General features: G+C 38.1%; 1 protein-coding gene across 2 annotated transcripts in view; it reads left to right on the top strand.

Moving 5' to 3' along the window:
* Positions 1–17,119, top strand: part of cpne4b (copine IVb) — a 70,975-nt gene extending 53,856 nt beyond the window's left edge. For both annotated transcript variants that reach the window (XM_066673777.1, XM_066673778.1), the window contains exons 13-16: positions 1,470–1,521; positions 2,623–2,756; positions 4,107–4,343; positions 14,969–17,119. In XM_066673777.1, coding sequence (XP_066529874.1) covers positions 1,470–1,521; positions 2,623–2,756; positions 4,107–4,343; positions 14,969–15,100 — 555 coding nt within the window. In that variant the 3' untranslated portion in view covers positions 15,101–17,119. The remainder of the gene's footprint in view (positions 1–1,469; positions 1,522–2,622; positions 2,757–4,106; positions 4,344–14,968) is intronic.
* Positions 17,120–19,634: the final 2,515 nt, after the last annotated feature.

Raw genomic sequence — 19,634 nt, 5'->3', positions numbered from 1 at the left:
AGTACAGGACATTGGTTGAAGGTCCCTGAAGAATTCATTTTAACATGAATTTGCTTTGTCTTGTTTGAGCAACATAAAAATATCATTTTTATAAACTGCACAAATTGTGAAAAGAATAATCTCCTCATGCAGCCAGAAACATTTTGTATGTATTTACCATTTCATGAAAAATGGTCCAAGAGTTTCTTGGGAAAACTTTCTGTCTTTAAAAATTAGCAACGTTTGTTGTCCCTACAGTAAAATTACCATTTTGGTGATAAAAATCTTTATTCTGGCTGGCACGGTAGTTTTGCTGTCACATGGCTCCAGAGTCATGTGGGTCTGAGCCGCACTCCGGGTGACTTTCTGTGAGGAGTTTGCTGTGTCATCCCCCTGCTCTGGTTTCCTCTCACGGTCCAAAAACACACGTTGGTAGGTGGGTTTGGCTACACAAGAGTCCATAGGTGTGAGTGAGTGAATGTGTGAGGGTGTGTCATTCTGCGAAGACTGGCTCCCCCTCCAGGGTGTGTTCCCACCTTGCGCCCAGTGATTCCAGGTAGGCTCCGGACTCACCACGACCCTGAACTGGATAAGCGGTTACAGAAAATGAATGAATGAATGAAATCTTTGTTCTGGTAGTGCTGATTAGTGATTACAATAAAATGAGTACTTTATTTAGGAACAGTGTATCCATGCAGATTGTTTGTATGACTGCATCCAAAAGATCATCACAGGCTATAAAGTGAGAATGTAAAAGTCTTGAAGAGGTTGGTAGCCTTGCTCTTAATCCCAGCCTGATTGGATCTTGTAACTTGACGGAGCGAGAAGACCACAGTAAGGCCTTAAACTAACAGAGTAAATTGCCATGGAAACCTGAGAGCTTGGAATATCACAGCTACCTGAAAGCTATCCGAATTATTCATTACCCTCTAAGGCCATTTCACTGTAATCACCATCTCATTTCACTAATCCACTTTCTGTGATCTCGAGACACCTGACTGGTTGAAATGTGCCAATCAGATAGCTTATCTTCCCATGGTCAAGTGTGACTGGACGTGACTCAGTGACTGTATTTGAGTTGAGTGAAAGGAATGGGGTGGGGTGGCGGTTTATGCCATGTTTTATGCATAGTCCGGTCTCATTCGTTGCATTTGCCCTGAATTTAAATAAACCTTAAAAATGTCTGAATTCGTCCAATATATTATGCAGAAAGATCTCACTAACAGCATACCAAACCGAGACTACAGTGGACTTTTTCAGAACTCTTGAGTTCAGCAGTTTTGCATATAAACCATGTTCTGGGTTCTTACTCCTATTTCTACATTCATATTTGTTCATGGTTTAATAATTCAGAGTTGGAAACAAGAGATTCAAAGATACATAAAGAACAATACCATAGTCATATAGTTGAGAACAGATGTTTCATTACTGATGATTCTGCTCACTGCTCTATAGCAATGAATGAGTTAAAACGGTTATATCTTTTTCAGGTCTCCCATGATTTTGCTGTGAACTTTGATGAGGACAACCCAGAATGTGCAGGTGAGTGTGTGTGTGTGTGTGTGCACATATGTTCTCCAGAGTCTGGTGGTGTTATATTTTTAGGTTCCAGGCAGCAACATGCACAACAAAATTGCACAATACTAGGACACCACACTAATCTTTATGTGTGAAGTGAACTTACCTCCGACTCACAATGCCAGGGAACGTGGATACTGCACACTGTGTGTTTTGGAGGTTTTGTTTTTCTTGTAGGGGAGCCCTAAGGTTATGTCCCTTCATACAATAAAAGTGCCTCACTCATTATTTAAGGGCCTTGTTACAGCCCTTCGTGACATGTTCTTTGCAGACTCTGTCAAAGGTCAGAATGGACTTTCGCTGTACTCACAGAAGTGAGTCCTAAATTAAATGTAGTTGCTCCACTAAGCCAGTAGTTTCTATCTTGGATGACTGAAAAAATATATATATATCTGGATTTTTGAAGTTTTCTATGCAATTTCCTACACATCTGGTTCCTAACTCATACATCTTACTTAAATCAAACATTTCAAGTTCTGCATCTCAGTTAGGCAGACTTTCCTCAAAAGCTGTAACTCTTTGATGTAATCCCACCAGCAGTTTGTCCCGTTTTCCCAGTGGTGGCCAGCTGTGTTATTGCTGAAATTTAAACTTAAAATACCCCGAAGGTGTGGTGAATTCTGATATACTTGTACAGTATTTTAATATGCATTCAAATATTTTAAATGTAAAACATCAGAATAAACAAACAAATAAATCACAGCACTAGTTGGTGTGTTATTGTGGTTGTGGTTATTGAAATGTGTCAAAATGAGCATGTCAGAGTGTGGTTCAGGAAAAATGTGCAGAAGCTTGCTGGAGTGTGTTTAAGAACAAATGTGGAGAAGGTTGCTGAAGTGTGTTTCAGTGGAGAAATGTGGAAATAGTTGGTGGGGTGTGATTTATCATCTGATTCATGGGTGTCACAAACTCCCACATTGGTGTATGGCCTCAGAAAGTTGAGAAACACTGAGCTAATTAGTCAACAGAATTAGTTAGTCAACAGAATACATAATGCATCTTCCTCTCTATTATGTGTGTGCGTGTTTTTTTTAACTTCTTTTTTTTTTTTACTTATTTTGCCAGGCATCCAGGGAGTGGTAGAAGCCTATCAGAATTGTCTACCTAAGATCCAGCTTTACGGCCCTACCAACATTGCCCCAATCATCCAGAAAGTTGCTAACTCTGCCTCTGAAGAAATGCACACTAAGGAGGCCATGGTATGTATTTATCCATCCCAGGGGTACTGAATGTGCTCTCATTGTTTTTTCCTGTAATATAGCCCCAATAAAACAAGTGAAATACTGTCAGTAGTTTCCCAGTGTAGTAGTGATATACAGTTATTGCTGCTATTGACCTACAATCAGATTTCAGCAGTTCCTGCATATAGCCATCTAAATAAGCAAGTTGGGGGGGGGGGGGGGGTGTCATACTTTTTCACAAAAAATGGGGTCATACTGTAAAAAGTCCATGATCAATGCCTACATTATGTGGAAACCTGTATTTAGACGTTTTCAATAGTTTTAGCTAAACCAGCACATTGAATTTGAAATTAAACCAAGCAAAACATTTTACCAAACTGTAAGTAATTGGAGGTGAAGAGGAGAGTTCACAAATGAGGACCGAACACTGTAGAACATGTTTGAAAAAATTAGCCCTGTTTTTGCTTCCCCTTCCTCATGAAGAATTACAACTGAAAAATGTTGCTGTTTCCATAACAAAGGGCAATATGCAGGGTTGTTAATGCCTGTAAATGTTATAACATTCACATATTTTTTTATCTTTGAATAATAGTGGTCACTTAATATGCAGAAGAGGTAAATATAATTTGCTACTCGCTTTAACAAAGACATAAAAGTAATTGAATTTTCTTCATTAATTATTAATTTGCATTTACTTAACAGAGGCCAGAATGGTACTACTAATCAATCACAAAGTTTCTTTATTAAACAGAAGCTTAAAAACTCAAACATGTGTAGTGTCTTTATTCTGTGTCCAGCTGCTGCCAGTGCTGAGCCCGAAAGATGTAAATTGACCACACCCCTACCATGTCCCCTCTAATGAGACCCATGGTCATTTTCCTGCAAATCAGCAACCAGAATAATGGAACCCATGATACCAAGACTGGATTAAGGAGTTATTTGTTTGCCAGGGAGCAGATGGAATGATTTAAAATGAAGAAAATAACTCTTCTTCTAAAACAGAGAATTTTAGTGTAATTCAGTGTGCAGTTTGTTCTGGACTTATTAGACAGTATGTTAGTAAATTAATATACAATGAAACTACAAATGACCTAATGTGAATCCTGATGAATTTTGAGTATGGATGAATAAAAATCAATGCTATTTCAATTCTTGGCAGGTGGATGAAAGTGAGTTGAGGAGAAGGGGGAAGGGGAGGGCATCAACACAGGGAGTGGATGAGGGGATAAATCTGGGCCACTGTAAGTGGGTTAACAGGAGGAAAACTTTGCCCAGTGCCTGCATCTGGGGACTGAAAAGTAGAATGCAAGCCACCATTGAACTTGTTCATATGTAATGACCCCTACTCTCTCTTTTTTTATCTCTTAGGAGTATTTCATTCTGTTGATCCTGACAGACGGAGTGATTACAGACATGGCGGACACACGAGAGGCCATCGTCCATGCCTCTCACTTGCCCATGTCAGTCATCATTGTGGGCATAGGCAATGCTGACTTCAGCGACATGCAGATGCTGGATGGAGATGACGGAATTCTGCGTTCACCCAAAGGAGAACCCGTCCTACGAGACATTGTCCAGTTCGTTCCCTTCCGCAACTTCAAACACGTGAGTTTTTGCTCATAAAAAAAAAAAAAAAACACATAAAAGGTCTGTGATCACAGTGAAGTTTTGACCATAGGAGGCCAGTGTTTCTGTCATATATGAAAATTAATTTTGAATACAAGACGTTTTGATAGATTGCATCTTTTAAAGAAGATATAATTAATTCATCTATTCACATCTAAATTGATTTTTCAAAGCTTAACAGAAACATCCTGTAGAATCTTATGAAATATGTTTCAGAAACCATATTTTATACTATATTGCTAATATGCGGATTTATGATTCCCATGGCAAATTGGAAAATGTATTAAAACAATGGAACCTGATTTAACAATTCAACAGAAACAGTACCTCATCTGTTGCTGCACTGTTTGTGCTGGTTGTCCTCTAGTCCTTCATCAGTGGACACTGGGTGCTGTTGGCTGGATATTTTTTGTTGGTGGAATATTCTCAGTCCAGCAGTGACACTGAGGGTAATAAAAAAAATCCAGCAGCACTGCTGTGTCAGATCCACTCTTATCAGCACAACACAGACATCACCATCACCTCTGTGTCACTGCAGTGCTGAGAATGATCCACCACCCACATCATACCAACTATCTGGTGGACCTGACTATTAAAGAGCAGGGTGAAATGAACATAAGAAAGTATGCAGAGAAACAGGTGGACTACAGTCTGTAATTGTAGAACTACAAAATGCTTCTGTGTGGACAATGTGTGTAGATAGGGGCTCCTCATTCAGAGTAATTATCTGCTTAGGAAAATCCTTTTTGGACTACGTCTTCACAATCATTTAAATATCTGTAGCTTTCTTGCAAAATGTTCTGTACACTACACACACAACCTAAACAAAGACTAAATGTAACATGTTCACTAAAACCATCATTAACTTGAGTAAAGCAACATAAATATGTGCTGGCTTTGCTCCCTCTTGGCCCACCTCTCAGTTTTATTTTTTAGTGTCCAACTCTTCCTTCTATACCTTGTTGCTTATTGTTAAGCGACACATTTGGCAGTCATAAATGCTTTCTGGGTATAATGCATGTAGAACCAGCTGTATATGCATTTTGTGCCAGTTTCTCTTGTAAATAGAATGTTTTGTTCTGAATGCTATGTACAAAACTGGTTTACAAGCCTAAATATACAATTTGTGCACTATGTAAATGGAAAAACTGAAAATACATTTCTCTCCCTCATGTATATGTCTGGGGGAGGATAGCATACAGCATAGCATATGTTACAACAGGAGTGTTTGCTTCTGATAGGTCTAACCCCTCTACATATTGATTCAGATGTATTGAATAGTCAGTCCACAAGCTGTGTGCTGTTAGGGTCACATCTGAACTTGTGAGGCTAAAAGAATAGTTTAAGTACACAAGATTTATACCATCAGTATGTAATTGATGGATATATGTGCCCATCTACATTTTGTGGGACATGGCATTAGTAAATGTTTTCACATAATAGATGAACATTTTGCTAAAATTGGACATCAACTTTTCAGCTTTAGGGTCAAAGGATCCATTTTACAGTTCTGTAGGTCAATTAAAAAAACATTGTTTATGGTGCATTTTGTTAAGTGTGAGTGAGTGACTGACTGACTGCTCGATGAACTATGATAGCTGTGAGTACAATTAAGTATTAAAGTAGAAAAACTGGCATACGTAACATACGTTAAAATAATTTAAAACGTATGAGGCATTATCATTTATATAATGGACTACTGTGCCCATTCAGCCACTTGTTACTAGGCAGTATATTCAGGTCCATCAGGTGGTACTAGGTTATTGTTCGGGGTTTTAGTCCTGACATTACTTAAGAAGAAGAAGGGGAAATATTTATTTATTTATTTAATAGGTGGGTGATATGGTCCTAAAATTATATCCAACATTTCAGGGTATTTTGGCAATAAAATATTTTTGGTGATATGAAAAAACACTGATTTTTTTTTATTAATTTCAAGAACATATTTTCAAAAATAAATAAATGTTATAGTAATATTAATTATTCATTCATTCATTCATTATCTGTAACCGCTTATCCAGTTCAGGGTCGCGGTGGGCATCTGAACTTGTGAGGCTAAAAGAATAGTTTAAGTACACAAGATTTATACCATCAGTATGTAATTGATGGATATATGTGCCCATCTACATTTTGTGGGACATGGCATTAGTAAATGTTTTCACATAATAGATGAACATTTTGCTAAAATTGGACATCAACTTTTCAGCTTTAGGGTCAAAGGATCCATTTTACAGTTCTGTAGGTCAATTAGGGCCTCATTAGAGAAAAAGCTTATGAGAACCAGTGGGGCTCTAAAGTGCATTTAAAAGGCATGCATGCATAATCACTACTCAGAATGGTTCTGGAGGCAGCACTGCCTTCGAAGCAGAAGGAACATAATTGGTTACCAGCCAACAGGTGGAGATGAATGTGATTGGTTAAAACAGATTGAGCTGAGATTTTCAAATACTGACTTTGTAATGACTTTGAAATGACAGTGGAAGAAAGAATGTGCAATTTACTGTACACGTAGTGGTGAAGGGTAAGGTAGGACTGCAAAGCTGGCTTGGAGGGGTTGGGTCTGTGATGCCAGACTTCACTTTTGAGCCTTCTGGAGGTGTTGTGGGCTTAATTCAGCGAAGCACCAACGAGAGGAGGTGCCTACCTGATAACCCCTGTGAAGAGCTAGTGATGCAGTTGGTGGTTTGGGTGCTCACAGCAACCTTAGTTTTGAGGTGTAGGATTCAACAGGAATTTTGTGACTGATATTTTATATCTTATCTTGTGTATGATTATAATTAGTTCTATTTCATAATTTTCAAAAGCATTGCAAAAATTTCAGTATTTTATTTTGCTTGAATGAAGGATAATGTAACTGCCTCTGAGGAAGATGCAGAATGTTAGAATGCTATGCTGTCTCTGAGGCAGATTTTGAAGAAGTACTCTCCTGCACACTTGATTTATGATTGCTGAAGACTCCTTCAGAGGCAGCAGTACTGTTAACTTATTGGTTTTAAGTATTTTAACTAAACATTGAATATTGTCTAAACTTATTGTGTAAGAGTTCTTCTAAACTAATCATAACTTCATTCATTCACTCATTCTTTGTCTGTAACATGTCCTGTGCTGGTTTTACGTCTGTGACTTTAGACGCCATGACACATCATACACAATGTATCTTTTTTTTACTTAAAACCACAAACAGGACTCAGGAGCAGATCTGAGCCATGTAGGTACAGTAGGTAAATTGCAAACAATAACAGAAGGCATTGATTTATACAGGTGCTTAACTGAAACCAGTAATACACCCTATTTCCAAATATGATGCTGGCAAGGCTTTTCACAAAGGTTTCCACTGGTAACAGATGAATAAGCAGGTGCGAGACTGCAGTTTCCTGCAGTTATTTCTATATACTGCTTTCTTTTGAATATGGGTCAAAAAAAGATTTGCTAATCATTGTTTTTATTTACATTTGTCCTACTCTCCCAGACGTATTAGAACTGGGTTTCTGTTCCATTTGTTTTGTAATCACTATTTATTATACTGATTCATATTTATTAAATACTACTAAAAGCTGTTTCTTTTCCACTCTCTATGACCTAATTTATTGATAATACAATACATTGGAATTTATTGTTCTGTCCATTCTGTGCAAGATAATTGGCAGGAATTAATTTTAAAATGAAGGACTATCAGTTGAAAATTATATCGGACAGGTATTTAATTTTGAATGAAGTGAAAGATTTTTGTTCATTTATGGACAATGTTTCTTGGTTCATTATTAATATTAATAGCTCTCAAGACAAGTCCAAACTATCTGTAAACAAATGGATAGTGTAAACACGTTATTTATTTATTTTGTTTAACCTTTTTTTTGCTTAAAGATAATTTTTCTTCAAGATAAGAATGCTGAATCTGAGCTTGTTTGGATCAAGGACATGTTTGTTCATTTTCATCACAATATATAGTAGTTTAGATTTGACATGAAAATCTTAACCAACATCAAACTTTAGGAGCATCTGTATTTTTTGATGTGCAGCTTGTTATTGTCCAGTTTTCACATCCATCAAGAACCACAAATGATACCATAGCCTGGATGAGGGCCGGGCAATAATTATATGGTGATGTTATGTTTTTTGTTGGTTCTTGTTTTTTTATTATTATCATTTAATTTTATACTGTTCATATCGATATCGGAATTATATCGTACCAAACCAAAATTTAAAAATATATTGTGATATACATTTTGGCCATATGGTGCAGCCCTAGCCTGGACAGTTCTGTTCTATGATTTTAGAGACACATCATTGCATCAGAAGATTTCTTTAAACTTCTTTTTCTGCCAAGCACCAATATGTGTCATATTTTTGACTGCTGGATTCTTTGTTGTTAATAATGGAAAGAATTGCACAAAAGCTGCCTACCACTTCTGCAGCTTTGCCATCAATGTTAGAGTTAGATGTGTAAATATTTTAAGCTGTGTCATAACCTGTTTTTGTTCATAACAAAATATTTGTTTAAATCAGAAGCCTTACCGATTTTTCATTGTAAACAATATATTCTAATCCTATATGTTCAGGAGAAAAAAGTATGGTGATAGTGTGCAGCCTTGTTAAAGCTTTTAGCAACATGGAACAAGTCTGTTGGTTTATTGTGGTGAAACAATGCATTCTTTACCATAACTGCACAAACTGCTTTTCTGTGTTAAACAATTTTAATCCAGTTTTCTCCTCAATATTATTCATTGACAATTCAACCCATTTATTGGGTTTCCTCCAGTCACATCAACCTTGGAGTCAAGCAATATGGTTTTACCATACCATGCCAAGCCAGCCACAACTTATTTTGACTGTTGCAAACTCAATGTCATTGCACAGTTCAACACACTTGGTGGAGAATACTAACTGCCTATTTTTGTTAGCTAAAACATAGACTAGCATTGTGCTTAGCGATGGAGACACAGAGAGTGATTCCTTTACCAGTACAGAGCAAAGAAAATTCTGCCTTAGCATCACTAGAGTTCAAACTCTTCATTTCCCACACTTAGAGTTGCAACCCTTAAGAGCACCCTTAATAACACATTTGACATGCTAATAATGGGGATTCTGTGTAGTGCAGATGGACATTATGTTTAAATCAATTAAAGTCAGAGAAGTTAGTTATTGGACAAGTTGCTTTGCTAAGTGCTGCTATGCACTGGGAAAGATTATTTTGGTAAAATTAGCATATCAAAAAGTGCAGGGGGTAGGCATGTCTCTCCTGTCTCCCATTGAGTTTATCCAGTGCCTGTAGGGTGTCGTTTATAGCACAGACCATGGTGAGGTTTGTGGCATAAGCAAATTTGAAGCTTTGTTAATTGTGCAGAAACTTCTGGCCCAAGGGGAGCCCCCTGCAGCTGTAGCTGATGTGAAGGAAAACTCAGGGAGAAGCCTCAACCGTTCAACTGAGAAGTCCATTCCCTTACGGGGAGTAAAGACAAAAGATTCAGAGAATAGGAAAAGGCTGCATGTGTCCACAGGAGAATTACTCTATCTGGGTTTCTTTTGAGGAAAGGAAAGGTGAGAGAGAGGCTGCTTCTAAGGCTGTCCTTCTTTTTCTTTTTTTTTTTTTTACTTTTTTTTCTTTTTTTTCTTTTTTTCTCCCAGTCAGTGTATTTCTTTCACAGCTCTCCTCTTGCACAGGGCCAATAAGAGGCACCTCAGTCCTGAACTGGAGAGCTGAGAACATCAAAGCTTCCAGGCTTTAGTGTCCCCACATTTCCTTTAATTAAGGAGTGTGAAAGCACTCGTGTAGAACATGCCTGCCGCTTCATCTTCATTAGGGAAGGGTTTGTTTGTGCTCAGCTAGGCATGCTCTTTACCTCCACTTCAGTGCTGTAGCAGTGAATGTCATGCAAGACATTTACAAGGAAGTTCATTCACAGCTCACAACTTTCATTAACACACATTGAAGGAGATTTTATCATAAAACACACAGATATTGATATGTACCATAAATATCTTGGCTTGAGAATTTGGAACAGACAAAATCAGTAAAAGTGTAGTGTTTTGGTTTAAATCTAATTTGATTAGCATCGTATAACATTGTTTATGGTGCATTTTGTTAAGTGTGAGTGAGTGACTGACTGACTGCTCGATGAACTATGATAGCTGTGAGTACAATTAAGTATTAAAGTAGAAAAACTGGCATACGTAACATACGTTAAAATAATTTAAAACGTATGAGGCATTATCATTTATATAATGGACTACTGTGCCCATTCAGCCACTTGTTACTAGGCAGTATATTCAGGTCCATCAGGTGGTACTAGGTTATTGTTCGGGGTTTTAGTCCTGACATTACTTAAGAAGAAGAAGGGGAAATATTTATTTATTTATTTAATAGGTGGGTGATATGGTCCTAAAATTATATCCAACATTTCAGGGTATTTTGGCAATAAAATATTTTTGGTGATATGAAAAAACACTGATTTTTTTTTATTAATTTCAAGAACATATTTTCAAAAATAAATAAATGTTATAGTAATATTAATTATTCATTCATTCATTCATTATCTGTAACCGCTTATCCAGTTCAGGGTCGCGGTGGGTCCAGAGACTACCTGGAATCATTGGGCGCAAGGCAGGAATACACCCTGGAGGGGGCGCCAGTCCTTCACAGGGCAACACATACACATTCACACCTAAGGACACTTTTGAGTCGCCAATCCACCTGCAACTTGTGTTTTTGGACTGTGGGAGGAAACCGGAGCACCCGGAGGAAACCCACATGGACAACACACCAACTCCTAACAGACAGTCACCCGGAGTGGGAATCGAACCCACAACCTCCAGGTCCCTGGAGCTGTGTGACTGCGACACTACCTGCTGCGTCACCGTGCCGCCCCAATATTAATTATTTAAATTATATTTATAACATAAGATAACATTTTATATTAATGCAAATCTAACAACTTCAAACATTCAGAAACAACAGCAAATAAATGTGTAAACATTTGCTTATTTTGTAAACAACAATAACTTACCAAGATTCAGATATTGTATAAAAAAACATATAGAATATTTATATTTTATATCCAAACAACCTCCACATGACTGAACTCACTCTTTTGGAACTAATTCTTTGAATGCAGAGCAAATTTCCACAGGACCTGCCACTGTACCTAAATGACTCAAGCTACATGTAACTGCACAATGTAACATTTACATTAGGTAAACAAGTCAGAATATCACGATATAGATTTTTTTTATTGCTTAATTTTTTTTATTTTGCAATATTATTGCACATGATATGATATGACACAGGCTAATATGGACAATGAAACTGAAACACCTGGTTTTAGACCACAATAATTTATTAGTATGGTGTAGGGCCTTGGGAATGACACATACAAGTCCTACACAGTGGTCAGAGGGATTTTAAGCCATTCTTCTTGCAGGATAGTTGCCAGGTCACTACGTGATGCTGGTGGAGGAAAACGTTTCCTGACTTGCTCCTCCAAAACACCCCAAAGTGGCTCAATAATATTTAGATCTGGTGACTGTGCAGGTCATGGGAGATATTCAACTTCACTTTCATGTTCATCAAACCAATCTTTCACCAGTCTTGCTGTGTGTATTGGTGCGTTGTCATCCTGATACACGGCACCGCCTTCTGGATATAATGTTTGAACCATTGGATGCACATTTTCCTCCAGAATGGTTCGGTAGTCCTTGGCAGTGACGCGCCCATCTAGCACAAGTATTGGGCCAAGGGAATGCCATGATATGGCAGCCCAAACCATCACTGATCCACCCCCATGCTTCACTCTGAGCATGTGACAGTCTGGGTAGTGCGCTTCTTTGGGGCTTCTCCACACCATAACTCTCCCGGATGTGGGGAAAACAGTAAAGATGGACTCATCAGAGAACAATACATGTTTCACATTGTCCACAGCCCAAGATTTGCGCTCCTTGCACCATTGAAACCAACGTTTGGCATTATATATATTGTAAATACTGAACTAACTGCCTTTGCTTTTGCTGTATAACATGTATAAAGTTTGAAAAAAGCTGGAGCTGAAGAGCTTTTAAAACATTGCAGAAGGTCTGTGGGAATTAAAACCTGAGATGAAAAGGAATAAAACAGCATCATACAGAGTTGCAGTAGCACGAAGCTTCACTGCTTCAAAGCTGCCATAACATTGTGACCACCTCATTTCTACACACAGTGTCTATTCACTTAAGTCTACTAATCATACAGGAGCACTTTGTTGTTCTTCAGTTACAAACTGAAGTCCATTTGTTTCTCTACATACTTTGTTTGAGCCTTTCACCCTGTTCCACAATGGAGTAGGTATGGTTTTGTTGGTGGATCATTCTCAGTGCTGCAGTGACACTGACGTGGTGGTGGTGGTTAATGTGTATTGTGCTGGTATGAGTGCATCAGACACTTGGCACTGAATGTGGGGACGTCATGTCTAATTCCCAGAACATTCCATTCTGTGGAGATATGGGTGTATCCACTAATTCGAAGAATTAATATTTATATAGCACCTTTCTAATACCTGAAGTCGCTTTACAAAAGAAAGCAAAGACAGAGGGAGCAAGAGAGAGAGAAAGATGACACTTAGGACAGCAAAGGAGTGGAGAAGTACAGAGAGAAAGGTAGGTTTTTATCTGAGATTTAAAAGAAAAATAAATGAAGAGCAGAAACGATAGCGCTGAATGATCTACCTATTATCCTGAACTTAGTTACTGAGAAAGGACCACTATCAGAGGAACTCAGTGATCTTGCAGGACAGTAGGAGTATAAAGGCTCAGAAAGGTAAGCTGGTGTCAGACCATGGAGAGATTTGTAAGTCAGCAGGAGAACTTTAAAATGAATACAGAGCTGGGCAGGTAGCCGATGTAGCTGATGAAGAACTGGGGTTATATGTGCTTACTTTTTAGAAGAAGAGAGAGCTATTTTTGGAGATACATGCTATTAATTGGACAGTGATGATTATAGTGTAATTACTCTGACGGTGCATTGGCAATCCACATCACATTCATGTGTTTTATTTGTTTTTGGTCTGGATGTGTGTAAGTGCTCTGTGAGTATCATAGTGCATGAAGTATTTAAACCATGCATTTAAACTGAGTGCTGTTTATTGCTGTTGTGGATTCTGGTCATGGTTTACTATGCCCTTGTTGTAATTAATTACATGAGCCGTCATCCTCAGGAAGTGGCGTATAGTGGGAAGCTTGGTTGAGTTGCTGCTCTCTCCCATCAGCAGAGGTTCTGTATATCGGAGAAAGCTGTGGTGTGTGTAATTGAATTCGGCGTGTCGTTAGAACCAGATCAACCAAACAGTGGCAGTTTCTGAGCACAAAACAACATTTAGACAGCATCGGAAAGCCACTGTTGATTTTAACTGTTTTGCGCTGAATTCACCTCTATCGATAATTCTTTAGAGTCATTTTTATTCGTTCTTTATTGTTTTCTGTTTTGTTCTGTTTCAGCTTTTGAAGTTGTCCCTGACTTTGAGCGGTTCTATTAGCCCTCATGGTCACTGGAATATGGGAACTGTGGGCTTTTGGCATTTTATTATAGATGAAGCTGAGTGCAACTGTGAAATGAAACTGGCTACTTCAGGTCAACTAGTGCAGGATCACACAATGGAGAAATATCACACAACTCGTGACTCATGACTCCTTAATATGAATCCTAGGGCAAGAGTTTGTGTGTGTGTGTATTTTTAGCAGCGTCCTGCTGAGTCTCGCGTCTCGCTCGAGCCGTTCTGTGGACGGAGTGAGATGAGAGTGACACCTACACCATTTCACCTCCACAACCACACTGAGTGTTAGATTTCATTTCTCCTTTTGCTACGACACACTCTTTCCACCTCACTCTCACCCTCTTCCTGCCTTCCCCTCTGTGTCTCTCTCTCTCTCTCTCTCAGGCACTATTTCATTCTACTTTTATTTTGCTTTATTTGTCTTTATTATATCTGCTTCTCACCCCATCTCTGCTTCTTTCTCTTTCTTTTTTCTTTTTTATCCCTCTTTTTGTTCTCATGTTTTATCTCTTTCTCTTACTGTTATGTTTGTATTTTGTATTTCTGTGTGCTCTGCCTCACTTTCTCATTGTCTGTCAATTCAATTTAGATCAATTCAGTTCAGTTCATTAAGTATAAGTGGCATGGCAGAATTAAGATAGTAATCATGTAGGTGCAGCAGGTAGTGTCGCAGTGACACAGCTCCAGGGACCTGGAGGTTGTGGGTTCCATTCCCACTCCGGGTGACTGTCTGTGAGGAGTTGGTGTGTTCTCCCTGTGTCTATGTGGGTTTCCTCCGGGTGCTCCGGTTTCCTCCCACGGTCCAAAAACACACATTGGTAGGTGGATTAGAGACTCAAAAGTGTCCGTAGGTGTGAATGTATTTGTCCCCCTGTGAAGGACTGGCGCCCCCTCCAGGGTGTGTTCCCGCCTTGCGCCCAGTGATTCAGAGTAGGCTCCGAACCCACCATGACCCTGAACTGGATAAGCGATTACAAAGAATGAATGAATATGTATCTATGAGCATGAATGGTTCATTGTATAGTAGCATAACTGCTCTGGCTATTAACAATGAACATTATTTTTTTCTCTCTCTCTCTCTCTCAGGCATCTCCTGCAGCGCTGGCAAAGAGTGTTTTGGCTGAAGTGCCCAATCAGGTGGTGGATTACTACAACAGTAAAGGCATCAAGCCCAAATGTCTGTCGGACTTTGAGTCTTCCAGAGCTTTCAGTCCCTGATTCAATGCACAACTGAGAGGCTGGAGAGGAGGAATCCTGAGAAAAATAAAATACAACAGTGGCTTTCAAAGCTTCATATAGAATGTTTGCAGAATATTTTAGAACTGGAAATGGCAATTTTTTTTTATATTATTAGTATTATTATGCTTTTTATCTACAGCCCAGAGTACACTGACCCAAGGTTCTCCAAAGCTCTGTTAGGGTGTGATATTTACATGCAGCCTAAAAAGTCTTTAATAATCTCACTGACAGACTGGAAGCAAAATTATTTTAATATTATTTGTCTCAGCCAATCAGATTTCAGAACTAAGCCATCCTGCTCCATACAGTAATGAGCGCAGGGAGGCAGAACGACAGGTTGTGGTATTAAATAGTTAACCCAAATGGAGAATAACCCTTGGGGGGATGGTATTTTACTTTGTGCAATACATTGCATCACATATGACACAGATTAGTTGTGTGAACCTATAGTTTGGGCTAGAGCTAACTTAGCCATAAATTATATTTTTCTTTTGAAATATTGGTCAGCTTCTTATTATTTAGTTATTGTTAACAGTAAGTACAGTGAAATCGATGCAAAAAACTAAACTTTATGTTGATTTCTTCTTTGGAAAGTGTCATGTACATAACACTAGCTACACTGAATAAAATGTCATTACATCATTAAGATATTTGATGCTTAAAAGTATAGAAACAGCAAACTCTTCAGGTGTCAGATGCAAGCGTTTGCTACAATGGAAGATGGGTTCTGACAATTTGTTGAGCAAAGGATAAAGAAATGGACACTATATCAAAATAGCACTAGCTGCAGAACTACATGCTTTTCTGACGGACATATTTAGACAAATGTTAAACACATGCGATGACTGACTGAAAACATGCTGAATCTAACAAACCTGGTTATTTGTTCCTAAGTGGTTACAGTTAGTATTGTGGTGCTTTCCCTGTGGGATGATATGATAATACTTAACAGACATTTGTATCTATACGTAGTTTGCATGTCATTTGGAATCAAATTGAATTCCCAGATAGCAGATACATTTGGGCTAGTTCTGTCTCACTGTTGGCACTTATGGCTCAGTTCAGCACTGTCAAATATCATAAAACTGACTTAACTTAGGTTATGGCATGAGATGTATTAGCCCGACTTTTATTCCACAACACTTGTGAAATGTGGCCCATTTAAGGTGGACATGTGGCTGAGTTAAGGAAACCAGACTCATCCTGAGTCAACACTGTCATTCAAGGCCAAGTGTTTGCCGCAAAGGAACTACAAATGTGCCACATTTAGGCCAATCATTCATTGCCATCCAGGTGTGTTCCTACATTGCATCCAGTGATTCCAGGTGGGATCCGGACACACTACAACCTTGAACTGGATGAAGCAGTTAGAGAAAATGAATGAGTGAATGATTTTCTGCAAACATGCATAAATACATATTTATTTATTTATTTGTTTATTTATTTAACACCCCCCCCCCCCCCCCTTACATTTAGTTAGACATTTTACCCACTATCTAGCACTCCCCCACACTTCCACCAACCTAGGAGGGTGAGGGCAAGCATGTGATGCCAACTACCACTTCTTTTCAAACTCAGCTGGCTATCTCCCATTGATAAGTGCTGTTTGGACTATTCTGTTACAGTGATGGGTTTTGTGGGGAAAGATTTGGTCAGTGTGCTGGGCTTTTTTTATTATTTGTTAGGCTTATTTAAATATATTTATTGGTTTACTTAAAATATGCTGAAGCAGATCAGTCTTTGCTGTACAGTAGCTATGGAACAATGATACAAGCTTACATTCACAGTGAACAATGCAGTTTTAGTGTAGACAGTTTTGTTTAGAGATTCAGATTCAGCTGTTGAAGGGCTATGTAGTCCAGAGGAGCATGATATTCCATTACCTGCTGGTGACCAACGTGTTCTTCTTATGAGCAGGCGGTCAGCACCATTGTTGTTCCCTGTTTTAAAGTGCTACCATTTGATTATCTGTTTCTTTATTTCTGCATGTGTGACTTATAAAGCCTGATATATATATATATATATATATATATATATATATATATATATATATATATATATATATATGAAGTAATTGTACAGTATGTAGAAATAAATACAAGGTTCAACTAATATTTACCGCATGGTGAATGGACAATACTCTGTTGATAGACATTCTAGAATTTTGGGTTCTTTTTCTACAGGTTTGTTGAATTTTTGCTAAATTTCTTAAAACTTCTTAATCCCCAGTTTTCTTCCCTCTCTTTTCTCCTCTCCTCTTTTCTAATCTTTACTCTTTCTGGTTGCTCTCTTCTTCGAGTCTCTTCTATACTCTTTTCATCTTTTCTCTAATCTTCTCTTCTCAAATCTTTCCTATTGCACACTTCTTTTTCCTCCTCAACTGTACTCTTCTTAATTGTTATCTTTTTGATTTCTGTCCTCTTCTTAAATCCTTTTTTCAATTAATCTCTTATTTCATTTCTACTGTGCTGTTCTTTTTTATGCTCTTTCTTTAATCTTATCCCTTAACTCTTTCCTTCTATTTTTGCCAGACTGCCTGCCGAGCCGGCCTAGAAGAGGCATTAGCACTGACTAACTGACTTACTGACTGACACCTTATCTGGAAACGCACGTGCATGAGTAGGAACTGTTAATTCAGCTGTATTTCACAGAGAGAACTTAAAGTGGCGCCACTACACGTCTGTTGTTAGTTCAGCCATATTTCACATTCCAGTTTGTGATCTAAATTTGGAACCGTTCGGCGGTGACCAAACGAGTACTCTATTTGGGACCTAAAAAGTGCATCCTAAATTAAAAATGCAAATAAATCTGCAAAAAGCTTGCTGTCTGCAGGCTTTCCCCCATCCCATTTCTAGCCATAACCCCTAAATCCGTTATTAAAATTTTCACTTTTATGACGTTGTTGAAAGGTGAGCAGAAGGCACAAGGGTTGAAGTGTTCAAGAGTTGAGAGCTGAATTGGGACATGGTCGCACCGCTTCAGTGCTGTAGGTCCACCATTCACCATGGTGCAGCTCAGTGTTTTACTGGAGCCTCAAACAGAAATGTGTTGAACAGTGTTGAGGTAATATTTATCATAGTCTCTTCTTTATTTTTGGAGAATGTTTCTGTGACCCAGCCTTTTGTTTTCTACTATACAGGGTGGGCCATTTATATGGATACAGCTTAATAAAATGGGAATGGTTGATGATATTAACTTCCTGTTTGTGGCACATTTGTATATGGGAGGGGGGAAAATTTCAAGATGGGTGGTGACCATGGTGGCCATTTTGAAGTCGGCCATTTTTGATCCAACATTTGTTTTTTTCAATGGGAAGAGGGTCATGTGACACATCAAACTTATAACTCACAAGAAAAACAATGGTGTGCTTGGTTTTAACATAACTTTATTCTTTCATGAGTTATTTACAATATCACCAACCATTCCCATTTTATTAAGGTGTATCCATATAAATGGCTCACCATGTATATACACACACAGTCATCTTGTCTGTCCCTATAACGACACAAATATATGGACACATCTCACCGTTACTGACTTTCTGATGAGTAAATTACATCTGCACAGCTTTTAGTTTAACTTTAAATGAAAAATGACAAATTCTCGAGATTCCTCAAAATAAAGGAGGCTGTGAATTTGTTACAGCACCGTTTTATCAGTCAGACCTTTATAGAAATGTAAATCAGTAATAAATATCTAGTTCCCAGTGATGCTCTGTTCCTTTACCAAGTGTAGATTACTTGGTTGATAAAATGTTAAGGTGCATGGTTTTAGAAATGTTCAAAAACTTAAATGTTATCTTGTTGCTTTCAGGTAAACGAGTTGCTTTAATGTCATCTCAACACAGTGCTTCAATTTTGTAACTTTGTATGAACAGAAAATAACAGGCTTTCCATGATCATACACACACTGTCAGCAGCTGACAAGATAAACTATTTTTAATAGTTTGTTATTATTGTAAACAAAGACATTGATATGAAGCACCAAAACTTCTCCAGACCTTCCAATGACAAGGGGATGTATTTTTGGCTTTCCTGTTTCTGAAATGCCAGACAAACATCTGTGATAATGGCTATATAGTTAATGGCGGTCTGGCAAAACTAGACTTGCCTAGTTTCTCTTTGCTCTTGTCATTCTCAATGTTTTTTTTTCACTCTCGGACATCACTTCTTATTTTCTCCATTCCATTCTGCTCATCTCCTCTTTTGTTTACTCTTTTCATTTCTTCTCTTTGTTCATACAGAAGTATTCTTCTCCTTTCTCCTGTTTTCCATTGCCCTCCTGTTTTTTTCCCTTTACTTTTCACCCTTTTGCCTTTATTCTTTAATTTTTCATCTACTCTGTTTTATCTCTGTCCATTTCTTCTATTTTCTTCTTTACTACCAATTCTTTTCTTCTGCAACTTCTTTGCTTTCTTAACGCTTCTCTGCTCCTTTCTTCTTCCCTTCCCCTCCTCTCTTCTTTTATTTACTCTTATGCTTTAGTACTCTTCCCATATATGTATATGTACATG

This window comes from Hoplias malabaricus, chromosome 6 (assembly GCF_029633855.1).
Source record: "Hoplias malabaricus isolate fHopMal1 chromosome 6, fHopMal1.hap1, whole genome shotgun sequence".
Lineage (NCBI taxonomy): Eukaryota > Metazoa > Chordata > Actinopteri > Characiformes > Erythrinidae > Hoplias > Hoplias malabaricus.
This window is presented reverse-complemented; position numbering and strand designations above follow the sequence as displayed.